The 14,166-nt window shown below is 33.7% G+C and overlaps 1 protein-coding gene across 8 annotated transcripts in view; it reads right to left on the bottom strand.

Annotated features, from left to right (window-relative positions):
• Positions 1 to 14,166, bottom strand: part of RELCH (RAB11 binding and LisH domain, coiled-coil and HEAT repeat containing) — a 119,759-nt gene that overhangs the window by 24,366 nt on the left and 81,227 nt on the right. For 5 of the 8 annotated variants that reach the window (XM_041739670.1, XM_041739666.1, XM_041739668.1 and 2 more), the window contains 6 exons: positions 12,782 to 12,861; positions 8,589 to 8,695; positions 7,521 to 7,620; positions 2,608 to 2,690; positions 1,769 to 1,832; positions 188 to 326 (listed from right to left, as the gene is read on the bottom strand). In XM_041739670.1, coding sequence (XP_041595604.1) covers positions 188 to 326; positions 1,769 to 1,832; positions 2,608 to 2,690; positions 7,521 to 7,620; positions 8,589 to 8,695; positions 12,782 to 12,861 — 573 coding nt within the window. Of the gene's footprint in view, positions 1 to 187; positions 327 to 1,768; positions 1,833 to 2,034; positions 2,118 to 2,607; positions 2,691 to 7,520; positions 7,621 to 8,588; positions 8,696 to 12,781; positions 12,862 to 14,166 lie in introns of those variants that run through there. The other 3 variants (XM_041739667.1, XM_041739669.1, XR_005985463.1) reach the window with 2 other exon arrangements.

Genomic DNA, 14,166 nt, shown 5'->3' with positions numbered 1-14,166 from the left:
TAGTATAAACTATCCAGTAATAGTATTACTGATCAGTTCATAACAGTCAACTTGGTTCACTTTTAGCTTTCAGTACATGAAAGATGAAGTATAAAAGGGCTTTAACAAAGGACAAATCCTGAGAGAAGCTTCTGGCTTTGATCTTACATTACAATTCATAAAAAAAAGGTAGAATAATGCAACTTACACTCATCTCGGAACCTTGGTTCTGCATTAGGTCCAACTCTACCAAATGTTTTTATGATCTCTGTATGCAAAGAATACTGGTCTTGGTACTGAGGATCTTCCAGGAAAGAAGCCAACTGCATTTTCACCCTTTCCAGCAACTTAAAATTGGATATTGTACCGTTATTTTGCAGAATATTAAAAACGGAATAGAGTTGTTAAAGAGAACGTTACACATTAAACATGGCTTGCAGCATGGGTTCAAATGTTTTATACTAACATGACAGTAGAAATTTGCAATTAAAAAGAACTTTTAGTCTTCTGGCTTAGAAAGGTTTTACATTTTTTATGTTAATTTTTTATATTTTTTGAAAATACAAATGTTCCCTAACAAAATGTGAAATCAAAAGACCCCATAGTATTTAGAGAAAAACAGATAAATTTATAATGATTTAAGTTTTAATTCTTAAAAACCAATCACAGTGTAAACTACCCAATTATTCACCTTCTGAAAGCAATGAGTCATTAATGACTTACATCTTACTCACATTTCCCTAAAAGTCATTTTTATTTTAGGATTTAAGAACATGTTGAAATTCTGCCAAGACTGCAAGCTTTGCAGAATGATACTTTTTCATGTTGCTTCACCAGTGAAATATATAGGGAAAAAATGGAAAACTTCTTTCCCTCATAACTAAGTTGTTTAATTTTTGTTATTAAAAAATCTTTATGAGAAAGGAACTTCATAAAATAGTGTTTCCTTTTTTTGGGCGGGGGTGTAAAATCTTTCCATTTAAGTGGCTATGTAATATGTTCACCAAGGATTTATTTTCTAAAGTATAGGGTTTTTCATTTGTATAAAAACACGTCCAATTTGATTATAAAGAATAAAATTCTGATATAAATGCTGAGAAGTGTCTTATAGTTAATGTTTCAGTTAATGTCTTATAATTAATGCACATTAACTTGAACCTAAATTACAAGTTTCTAAATCAAAATACACTGTTACAGAGAAAGAGCTTGATAATCTCCTGAAGCAGGCATGACAGAGGGTTGTCACAGTCATATGGCTGCAACAGCATGATACTAGCCCACTAGACTTACACCTTGGTATCAATGACACAGTTATGAGAACGGAGGTGCCTCTAGCCTCCACTTGCAAAAATGAAATAGGTTTGTGTTCCTCAAGTTACCTTGCAAAATGTCTTCAGATTTGTGCAAACTGGTAATTAGGAATTTATTCCTGATTAGGAATCAGGCTTTCTAGATGTCTACTGGGTAATAAAGGCCTTTGGAACTAGATCTGGTTTGAAGGATTATTCAAAACTACAATACTCATCTAGGCTTAAAATGGGACATCTAAGAGTTGGCATATAATTAATTTTCTAATTGAGAAGAAAGACTAGAGATTTCCTTAAGATATGAAAATATATTTCGGGTAAAGCCCTCATGTTTTCAAATATTGAGATATTCCTCTGGCCCATACCTCAACAAGAGATAAAATGAAAGGCATAATGCTTCCTGCCCCCCACCACTGGGTACATGTTGGTAATGTATCATCACCTCAACAGTACATAGATAACAAATTTCAATCATTTCCTACCTCTCTCTGAATAACCGTTTCCATAATAGTGCCAAAGGCCGGAATTGTGGCAATTCTGACAGAGCTGTTAGAATTAAAAAAGAAAGAAACTGAAACTTTCTTTGAGATGAAAAACTGATTATTAAAATGTATATCAAAGTAAGTACAAGGTAAATATACTGTATTAGTCTCTAGCAATGACAAATTAAATTAAAAAAAAAGCAGACCAAGAAGAATGCTCAAAAAGACAGACAGGATAACTTAAGGTCGCAGTCTGTGGAACTCACAATTCAGGATCACTGGACAAGGTAACAAGGGCCGGAGCAACCCGCTTGTCAACTAACGCTTCACTCATGCCTCGAAGAGTCAGCTGTAAACCAGTCAACATGCAATAAAAAATGGTTTGGTAAACTGGAATGAGAACTGGGTTAGCTGTGACTGAGGATGGGCAGGCAGACTCATTGGTCTTTCTCGGTTTAGTCACCCACATGAGACATTAAAATGTTAAGCCTTTGGTTCATGCCACTATACTTACTGGTAACAACATGTTAGTGAGATTAGAAGAGCATCCTTTCTTGGCCTGGAAGAAATAGTCCATCAGCATATTTTAAGTTTTGGAAATGTTTATTGAGAATACTATTAATGTATTATTTTCATATATGGCCTCCAAATGTGACAGTCGACATAAAAAAAAGATACATGAACAGTATGATGAAGTTTAAAATCAAGTGAACATAATCCAATATTGTTATTTTAAAGAGATAAATATATTCTTTAAAGAATTTAAAAGCTGATGGTTATTTCTTGACAGGCACATTTTGAAAGGGATGCTGAATGTAAAAGGCAGGGATGACACTTACATTTCAGGGTCACTGGAGAGAGTAATGAGAGCAGGAACAACCCTCTGAGCTACCAGAGTTTCATTCACCCCCTTCACCAACAGCTGATTGGGCAACACAGGGGGGATTCACAGGTGATGCATGGAAAGAGCAAACAGTGCCACGGGAAGAAGGAAGGAACAACCAAGAGAAAGAGAGAAAACGCAAAACCAAAATTAGAAGCTAAGCAAATACTGCTACTAGAGTGCTTTATAAAGGCAGAGAATGCTTAGCAGGGAAATAAAGCTTAAATAGCCTAGCAGTCTATGAAAAGAGTTTGTAACCAATTTGTTAGCAGTTTGTACTTTTGGTCAAAGTCTCCATGCAATTTCTGTGTTCAATGAAATGCAATTTAAAAGAAAGCTTTTCTTCTTTCTTTCCTTCTTTCTTTCTTTCTTTCTTTCTTTCTTTCTTTCTAACTAAATATATATATATATATATATGTATATGTATATATATATATATTTTCTGGGTTGTATGGTTAAATTTATTGAAGTACATCTCGAGTCATTTTATTATGACCAAGAAGGTACAAACTGGACTGTTTTTAAACCAAATTCAAATGGCTAGCAGCTACCACTAAACTGCTTCTGATTGTTCTATTGCAAGTCAACTTAAAAATCCAGGACAATTCCCAACCTTTTACATCACAGAGCTTTCTCTTTTGAAGTACAGAGACATAATGCAGCCTAAATGGAAAGTATTACATGTGGGAATTAGACCTGGGTTCAGACTCTAGCTCTCCACTTATCAGCCACGTGGCCTTAGATGTATCACATAATCTCTTGAAACTCAGTTTTCTCATCTGAACGTGGTGATAGTAATCTATCTTAAAGGATCGTTGTGCTACCACCACACATAATATACCTAAATACTGTGTCTGACAAAGATTAGGTATTCAAGAAATGTGAGTTTAATTATTATGAATGCTCCATGGATTTAAGATTTAGGAGATATTTGAAAGAAGAAATTATTAATTAAAAAATTGTTTTGGCTGGTCCAAGTAGTTAACATTTACAGTTTGTTGTTTTGCATTTCTCTAAAAGCTGAAATGAATGAGAAAACAAATACGATAAGCACAGACCTATTTCTATAAGCCAATGATAAAATAATTCATTTAGCAACCAACCCTAAATCTAGAAGAGGCCAATACTGAGCAGTATACATTTTGTTTTTAAAAGGGCAAGAGCTTAATCCTATATTCTGAATTTCAGAATTTAAAAACAGATTAATCCTATAGCCAATCAATCTGTTCACCTTGCAATGGATCTAGGCCTCACGGAAGATGGAAGATGCCGTGGAATTTTTAATAACAAAAAACACAACCTTATGTGTGTGTTAACACATTTCTTCCCACATATCTATCATATCAGGGACAGGAGAGCTCACTTTATGTGGGATTCTTAGTTTGACAATAAGATGTCATATAATGTTATGTGATAACATTATAGATGTCAAGCAGAAAGGGGAAAGAAGTTCAAATACTGTTAAATAAAACTTTCTTCTCTGTACTGCTTTATAAATAAGATAGCTTAGATCCAAATCAGTAAAGTGTATCTCAAAGTGCCTGCTACCTTATGCAGCCAAAAAGCATTTAAGAAGAAAAAGAAGGGATAATCTAGGGAACAAGTTAATTTTTCACTGCTCTGCATTAAAAAAAAATTTTTTTTTAAAGATTTTATTTATTTATGAGAGACATGGAGAGAGGCAGAGACACAGGCAGAGGGAGAAGGGGAGCCTGATATGGGACTTGATCCTGGGACTCTGGGATCATGCCCTGAGCCAAAGGCAGAGACGCTCAACTGCTGAGCCACCCAGGCATCCCTGCTCTGCATTTTTTTTAAAAAAGATTTTATTTATTTATTCATGTGAGAGACACACATAGAGAGAGAGAGAGAGAGAGAAAGAGAGAGAGGTAGAGACACAGGCAGAGGGAGAAGCAGGCTCCACACAGGGAGCCTGATGCGGGACTCGATCCCAGGACTCTAGGATCACGCCCTGGGCTGAAGACAGGCGCCTAACCGCTGACCAACCCAGGGATTCCCCCCTGCTCTGCATTTTTAAGTGTAATTTCTTTATTAAGCTGGAAAGCCAAAAAGCAAAATTTAAGAGCTACTGATAATTATACATTTTACATAAAATGTATCATTTGATTGTTAAAACTAAGTACAATTATTACCAATATTTTAACGCGAAGAAACGAAGCCTTGGGGAAGTTAAGTAATTTGTCTGGGGTTTTGGAGGCAATAGGCAGAGTTAGAAAACTTACTCAGTCACATCCCTTTCAGAGCCCCAGCCATCTTTGAGTTGGCTACTGTTACATGCTTAGCATCTTTATGAGGATTCATTACATGAAGTTTTTTTCTGTACGTTCTGGGAAATCCATTATGTTATATGATCAAGTTTCCTTAAAAATCAATTTAAATAACAATTTGCTACTTCAAAAAGTAACATACTGCCTCTTACTTAATTAGAATGATATGATTGACTGGGTTTCCCCTTTTTGTCCTGCTGTATGAAAACTTAGAGCTACATTTAGCATTCATTTTTATTAAATATCTCTTATTATGTTCCTGTTATGTTCCATTTCTCAGTTACTTCTCAACAGTTTCTGGTCTCACATTAAAAATTTTCTTTTATTATAAATGGTCTGGTTTCTATGTTTTTATTTTGAATTAATTCACTGCGGGTGGGGGGAAGCAGGCATAATTTTATGTTATAGAATATTGGTATAAAAAAACCTTACAAAACATTCTTATTCTTTTAGTATCATCTTGTTCAAAATGAGGATCATTGACAAAAAGGTAACTTTATTGTTTTTTAAGATTTATTTTACAGAGTGAGAATGAGCAGGGTGAGAGACAAAGGGAGAATGTGAGTGAGTATCCTCAAGCCGACAGCCATTGAGACTGGAGCCCGATATGGGGGTCATCACAGGGGTCGATCCCAGAACCCTGAGATCATGACCTGAGCTGCAATCAACTGACAGAGCCACCCAGGTGCCTCCAAAAGTAACTTTAATTTTTTCTACTAATGACTTTTACTGGTATGATCACTGAAAATTTTTTATCATAAATGAGTTTGAAAAAATATAGAAACAAATCCATCTCTCAAATTGGACTCAGAAGTTCATAATCAACTTGAAAGAACACTGAAAACTGCTGGAGCACAGGCAAAGTTTCCAACTCAGCACTGACTGCAAATATAGAAACCAAAACCAGACAAATGCCACATATGAGAAATAACCCCCCAAAAATAAAAAGGATATTTCATTTTATTTATTTAAATTATTTTCAGTTATATGGTATGCTTTTCCAGTGCATACATAATTTGAAAAAAAAGTTTAAGAGAAAGAAGTAGCTTTTAAGCTCTTAGAATAAAATCCTATGAAAAGAATATATTAAAGACATAGTTTTTTACATAAAGGTAAACTTTTTTCTTTCATGGATGACTTTTTCAGCATACTGAATAATGAAAAATTATTTATACTCACAAGGAACTTTTACTACAGAAGGAAACTGAATTGTTAATTTGGCATTCACCTTGACAAAGAACACCTGATTATAGTTTTTTTTTAAATCAAATAGATATAATAACTGAGGAAGTAACATGGTCAGAGGATGCTCAACCTCCTGGTAAGACTGAAATTTTCTTTTGATTTCACAAATGCATGTTATATATTTAGAAGTTCTGGAAGATAAACATTTTAAAAGTACCAGTGCCCTGTTCTTCAAATGGCAATTTATCTTAAATTACGGAAAAATTCTGAAGTTCAGGAAAAATTATTCAAAGCACTGAATTATCCAATTCCTTTTATGGAAATAGATACTTTAAGGTATTTTAAGAATCACATGCCTATCAGGGATAATTTTAGCTTGGATAAATATATGTTTCCTAAACTATATATTATTTTGTGAAATAGCAGCATGATAAAAAAAAGTGATGATAGCTAACATTTATTTAGTTCTTATTATGTGCCAGACACGGTTTTAAGAATTTTACAAGTATTAATTCATTTCGTATTAACAAACATCCTTTGAGATGGATACTTATTATCACCTTCATTGTGTAGATGAGGAAACCAAGGCACAGAGAAGTTTGAATTTGCCACTAAGTGGTAAAGACAGACACTGAACCCAGGCAGTCAGGCTCTATGGTAAGGTTAAACAGCAACAAGAAACACTCTACATCAATTTTAGCCTTCATATACAAGTTCCAGAAATAGAAATTAATCAATAAACAGATGAATACATAAATTAATAAAGTAGGCTATGGAATCATTTCCTCTATGATAGAGATTTTGATTTTCAAAAGACAGGCATTTCAATTTCACACTTAACTTGGGTAGGTGGCAATTTAAGAAAATCTAGTTAAACTAGATTTTCTCTCTTAGTGTCTGTGGGCAGTTAATGTATAGAAATGTTATTCTAGATATGATATGTGAGGAAATAATCAAATAGAACTAATCAAAAAGTATTTCCATATTTCCAATAATTAATTTTTTAATGTTGTTCATGAATCCAACCATAATTTACAACTTTAGATATATCTTATATTGTTTTAGTTTATTTTAGTAGCCATTTTATCTCAATAAATAGAAAAGTATAGTCAGAAAGATTTATATAGGATGGAAATTAAAATAAGACTTAAAAGAAAATTTGAGAAATAGACTGATAATAGAATGACATCCAAGGAACCAATAAGGCTAGAAAACATTCTTAAATATATCAAAGCTAAATTTCTGCCCCATCACACAGTACACAACTAGATATTGTTTACTGGCATAAAATATACATCAACGTAACAGTATGCAAAGACTTTTTAAGGAAACATTCCCTTCTTCTTCTAAACACAATCATTATAATCTTTACTGAGAGAAGCATTTGTTTACATACCTCAAACATTCTAGCAGCAGTACATCTCACAAGTGCTGAAGTATGGACAACACCATACCATAAAACAGTTAACAATAACTCATGGTAGGCTGGATTTGCACTGAAAGAAAAAACTCAGTGTTAAAAGTGAGAGCCACATGCCTTACTGGTGTACTGAAGAATACTACATTTACAAGTAATGTTAATGATAAAAATATTGGCAAAACATATGAAATTCTCTGTATAGGTTTAATAGGTTACATCCAAGATTCTTTAAAAAAGGAAGCCACCTTATAAAGCTACAAACTTTTAGCATATTTGAGAATTATATTTTTAGGCTCTATAAACTACAATTATGACAGAAATTTCAACTCTTGAATAGTATAAAAAGTAAAATAAAAAAAAAAAAGAAAAACAAAATTTACCTAGGAGGAAAAAAAGAACATTGGACTAAGAGTCAGATGGGTAAGTTACATCCTCTGTGGGGCTTAATTTCTACATCTACAAAAACTGGGGAAGCACTATGTGTCCTACTTATGCCATATGTTTATTGTAGGATCAAAGCAGATCAACTCAAATCATCTATATGGAAAGATAAGTTGGCTGTGAAGCCTATCCAAACACAAGATTATATTAAGTGCAGAAGCCCGTTTTCAGTAAAGACAGAAATAAAACAACAATAGCAGCTAAACGATGTGATTATAAGCAGGATTAGGCAAATCAAATGGGACAGAAAAAGGAGCTTAATGAACTGGCTCTCACTTTGGGCTCCTTTTTCAGTTTGAATTTTCAGTAGAAAACTAAATTTTCTTCAAATCTAAACTTTATTTCTCTAACTGCTTCAAATAAAACATGTCTGTCCTCTTTCTCCCACTCTTTTATTACAACGTGTTGATTACAAAGTATTAAGAATGTACAAATAAGCAAAATCAAAATCCAAACTCAAAACAAACAAAAATCTTAGGCCTTAAACCAAAATATTTGGTGTGTATGCCAATATTTTTAGATTCAAACTATGTATTCTATAAATCCAATTTTAAACTCTATATGAATAATAATAATAAAAAAACTATAAGCTATTATTTTTACCCCAGTTCCACAAAAGAAGCCTTCAAGCTATCAAGAGGAGCGTGAGATAATGAAAGCAGGGTCATTACATCTTCTAAGAATCCAACTAACAGTTTTCGGTCTTCTTCCTACAGAGGATAAAGACTGATAATAAATTTCTAAGAAATTAAGTAGAACTCAAATAATAATTTCCTACCTATAGTTAGAAAATTTTACCAAACACAGGGAAATATCCAGTCTTAGAAGCATTTTAATTAAAGATATTTATTAAGCATATCTATGACCACAATGGTATGAGGACAAAGACTACCTTGATTCATAGATTTAGACCAGTACTGTCCAATATGGTAGCCACTCACTACATGTGGTTATTTATATTTAAATTTAGATTAAAAATTAAGTACAATGAAAGATTCAGTTCCTTAGTAGCACTAGTTACAATTCAAGTGCTTAATTAATAGCCACATGTGGCTAGTGGTTTCTTTATTGGACAGCTCAGATATAGATTATATCTGCTATTGCAGAAAATTTTATTAGACAGTCCTGCTTTAAAACATAAAATGGTATATATATATATTCCTAATTAAAACTTATCCTTACCAAATTTAGTTCTCATTAATTTTGATACTAAATACTTAAATACAAATTAGTAAAAGTTATCTTCCTAAGAGAAAATCTGTTTTCAAAAAATTATCTTTGCAATGTCTTAGTGGTCAGAAGCTACATGCTTGTTGAAATGTACACTACTGTGTGTCTAAAAGAAATAGTCACATCCTGGACTTAAAAAATAATCTATATTTTCAAACTTTAATAAACCATTATTTGCATAATCAGAAAACACTTTTTTCTTGTATCATATTCTATCTAGAATATATTAATAAAATAAACTTTATCTATTTTTTAAAATATTTTGTTTCTTTATTTGAGAGAGAGAAAGACTGAGAGCAAGAGGGAAAGAGAGAACAAGGAGGGGGAGGGGCAGAGGGAGAGACTCCCTCTCAACACAGGGCTCTGTCCCAGGACCCTGAGATCATAACCTGAGCTGAAGGCAGACGCTCAACTGACTGAGCCACCCTAGGTGCCCCAAATAAATTTGACTATAGAAACTTGTGAAGAAAATGTCAGTTAAATTAGAAACATTAAAAAAAAAAAAAAAAACCCCGTATGTTAAATTAACCTGAATTTATAAAGGAAGGGAAACTGACATTCTATCACAAAACAAATGTATAAATAAATTAGAGGAAAGTTTTCTGTTATTAGGGATGTATTAGGTCAACAATAAATAGCTTCTGAATATTAATAAACAGGTCTATGAAGAATACTGGATTGCCACCTACCATTTTTTTTTAAATATATAATCAGATTCATTTAGAAGGAATATAGGATTGACAAAAGTAATGATCAGCATGAACAATGAGAGCAGTTTTAGAACATGATTGTACTTAATGTAAAGCTTATTAGGACACTGACACACTAGCATCAGAGCAACGATGGAAGAGATTTTACTCAATTTTAGTTGCCTAATATATCAAAAACAAAGTATACAAAGAATTGGAAAACAAATAGTAAACCTGACAAACCTAAAGTGTGAGATAAGAGCTAGGAAATATTTTTCTAAATGAGTAGAGATTCTTCTTCTTTTTTTTTTTTTTAAAGAATTTTTTTAATTTTAATTTATTTATGATAGTCACAGAGAGAGAGAGAGAGAGAGAGAGGCAGAGACACAGGCAGAGGGAGGAGAAGCAGGCTCCATGCACCGGGAGCCCGACGTGGGACTCGATCCCGGGTCTCCAGGATCGCGCCCTGGGCCAAAGGCAGGCGCCAAACCGCTGCGCCACCCAGGGATCCCGAGTAGAGATTCTTCTAACTTGAAATTTTAGTATAATCCTATTTCTCATTTTTGGAACCTCAAGACAAAAAATAGTTTTTGTTTATTAAAGCAAACAGGGCAGTGATTTGCCCTAAGAGAAAATTTTGTTTAGTAAGAAAAAATTCTTTTAAAGATTTTATTTATTTATTTGAGAGAGAGAGAGAGCGAGCGAGCATGAACATGCATGAACAGTGGGGAGGGACAGAGAGAGAGGGAGGAGCAGGATCCCTGCTGAGCAGGGAGCCCAATGCAGGGCAGGACCCTGAGATCATGATCTGAGCCAAAGGCAGATGCTTAATAGACTGAGCCACCCAGGTACTCTGTTTAGTAAGAGAAACATTAACTGCTGGTATGTGCTTCCTAAAATAAGTAACTCTGGAAGTCTATGAAAGCTACCTCAATTCACATTTTGTAACTAGTTGAGAAGTTCTTATTTCTTTAGATATTGGAACTTCATACAGTGACTCACAGACTTTTTCATTTATTTGACAAATCTGAGGGCTTTGCATAAGGTAAATCTTGTATTTGGCACTTTATGATGTTTTAAAATACTATTTATTGTCAAAATCAACATACTAACCAAACTTCCAGAGGTTAAAGAGAGAAAAAACTGATCTGACACTATGCTAGTACAGCTTTCAAAATTAAAGAGAGTGGAAAATGGTACACATGCTATTGTGTCTGGCAATATGCTGAGATTTAATCTCCATGAATTGAAGAACAACAATACAGACAATCTATTAAGGCTACATGACAAAATATCTTACACACAGGGATATTCTGTGAATATTCATATTCTGAGGCAGTCTTTGAAACTAGTGTAGAAATGTTTAAAGGAATATTGTGCTACTTTCACAGAATTAGAACTTCTCTTACAAGGTATGTGTTACTGTAGGAGTAGATTTTAAAATTGTACGACGACTCAAATCTACTTTGGAAGAAGAGTGCAGTAAGATTTGTTATACTTTGAATTCAAAGGGCAAAAGAAACCTTAGGTAGTAATAGGGAAAAACTCAGGAAAAAAGGTTTTCCTCTTTCATTCTTACACTCTAATTTCTATTTACTTATTTAAAAGTAATCTCTACATCCAATGTGGGGCTTGAACTCATGATCCTTAGATCAAGATTCACATGCTCTACTGACTGAATCAGCTGGTACCTGTCACATTCGAATTTCTAAAAATGCTTTATCAGGAACCCATACTTTTTCACCTAACTGGTGGGAGTGCCTCTTACTTAAAAATGCTTGGTATACTTTAATATAATATCATGTATTATTTCCTTAAAATAAGGTGGAGTGTGGTAGTCTGTTATACTGGTGAACCCCAATGAACCATACCTCCTAGTTCACACTCTTGTTTAGTTCCCATCTCTTGAATTTGGGCTGGGCCTGTAATTTGCTATAACCAAGAGAAGACAAGAGCTGTGCTAATTTCAGGCCTAAGCCCTAGCTGAGCAGATACTGCTTTCTTGCACTCTTAGGAGCCCTGAGCCACCATGTATTAAGTCTGGCTCTGCTGCTCCAGGGGTCCTATGGAGAGAGAGAAGCCCGAAGACTACATGGAGATGGAAGCTCAGTCACCCTAGCTGACCTCCCTTCCTTTTTTTTTTTTTTTTTTTAAATTTTTATTTATTTATGATAGGAACACAGTGAGAGAGAGAGGCAGAGACACAGGCAGAGGGAGAAGCAGGCTCCATGCACCGGGAGCCTGACGTGGGATTCGATCCCGGATCTCCAGGATCGCGCCCTGGGCCAAAGGCAGGCGCCAAACCGCTGAGCCACCCAGGGATCCCTGACCTCCCTTCCAACCAAAAAGTTGAATGCAACAACATGAATGACCACCAGCAAGGCCACAAAAGAGAGGCTAAGCTGAGCAAAGCCCATGAGCAAATAAAAGGGTTATAATAAGCCATTATGTTTTTGGGTAATTTATTATGCAATAACAATTAAGAAAAATAAAGTATTATTAAAAGGAACTTTGCTAAAGATGATAAGAGTATAGTATTCTACAATGTTTTGTAATTTGCTCCACCAAATACATGTGTTTTGTTTGTTGTTTACTTACGGAAAATTAGTCCTGAAACAAAATGAAACTTTACTAAGTAAGTGTAATCTAACACTTCTAACAAAATATCAATAAGGACACCATCTATAAATGTATTTATTCAATGCAGTTTTACTCGGAGACTTAAATATATTCTCCACTATAAATTACTTATTGAATAAGACAAATACATAAATTTTATTTTCCTTTATGGGTAACATTTTCACTTGTACACAAATTAAAAAGGCATTTAGAATGATATTTCTAAATCATTTCTAGTAAAAGGACTTTTCCCCTTACCTGAATATAACACGTAAGGACTCCCGTTGCATAAATGGGGACAGTAGCTTTAGTGAGGACCCCATTTCCTGCTGAGGAATCTAAAATCATTAAAATAATTTTAAGTCTGAGTATATTTTAAACATAAAGCAAAAAGTTACAATGCCAATTATATTTAAAATTCCAACAGTTACAAGGTTTACACATAAATATCATCATTACTCTGGAAAATAATTTTGATTAAAGTATCCAATGGTTTTTGTAAAACTACAACTTAATATTTTTATAAAGCTGTTAGCATAAACATTTTTGATAGATGGGAAAGAACTTTAATAATCAAAATGAGATGCTATACTTCCATTTCCATACTTAGAAATCAGAGCTTTCTTAAAGTCTCCCAAGTGCCTGTCTGTGTAAGCGGGTCTACTTAAATTTTTATACTTTCAATTTATAGTATTCAGTAAAACGTAAAGATACTCAGATAAAAGGAGACACCTAGATATAATATTATTTAATCCGCTTCTAGATATGTGATACTACCTAATTTCTAGTAGTATTCTGGTTCTAGAGACCCTCCTGCATTTATAGGGATTTTCAGTCAAATAACTTCAATTATTTCCAATGGGAAAATTTGGGCTAAAGCAGCAGAAGAGGGGAAAGCATTTAATCACAGGAGAGTATCCTGTGGCTACTGTAAAATAGAGGAGATAAATTCACCTGTAGATGATTTCAAAAAAGCAATTCTAGAGATGACATGACATTATAGCACCAACACCTGGTCTAGCTTATTGTTCTGTAGGCACTAAGTGCTTTATATTTACTTTTATGTACCCCCCCAAATTTTTTATTCCTTTTTTCTCTTTTTTTCCAATGGTTTCAAATTCTTTTCAGAAAGTAGTAATATAAAGAAATTTAACTAACTGCCCTGAAGGAATTATAGCAAAAAACAAAGTTCCATTTTCACATTAATTAGTCTCTGAGATTTGTTTATTCTCTTAATAAGAGTTTTTTTTGGGGGGGGGGGAATGATGATATTGGCTGAGTGTGGCTATTGGTATTTGAGAGTTAAATCTCAGGTTAGGAAATAAGCTTAAATTGGATTCATAGATACAAACTATATGTACAGGGATTAATAATCTCTTCCTACATGAACAGCTAAACATTCAGAGCTAACTGAATAATTCTAACAGCTGTCAGTTTCTAAAATATGTAAGTATTCTTCACTAATTTATCATCAGAATTAATAACCAAATAGATAATACCAACTATTAGGCGTTCTAAACATTAACTCTTTAAAATAAAAATTTTAGAAAGCATTTGTCAAAAAAAAATCTCATCATGTTTCAAATATAAAAAGATTTATGTATTCATTTCTCTATCCCTGAGGATAGCCCAAGATGGAGTTT

Source organism: Vulpes lagopus, chromosome 24, assembly GCF_018345385.1.
Source record: "Vulpes lagopus strain Blue_001 chromosome 24, ASM1834538v1, whole genome shotgun sequence".
Lineage (NCBI taxonomy): Eukaryota > Metazoa > Chordata > Mammalia > Carnivora > Canidae > Vulpes > Vulpes lagopus.
This window is presented reverse-complemented; position numbering and strand designations above follow the sequence as displayed.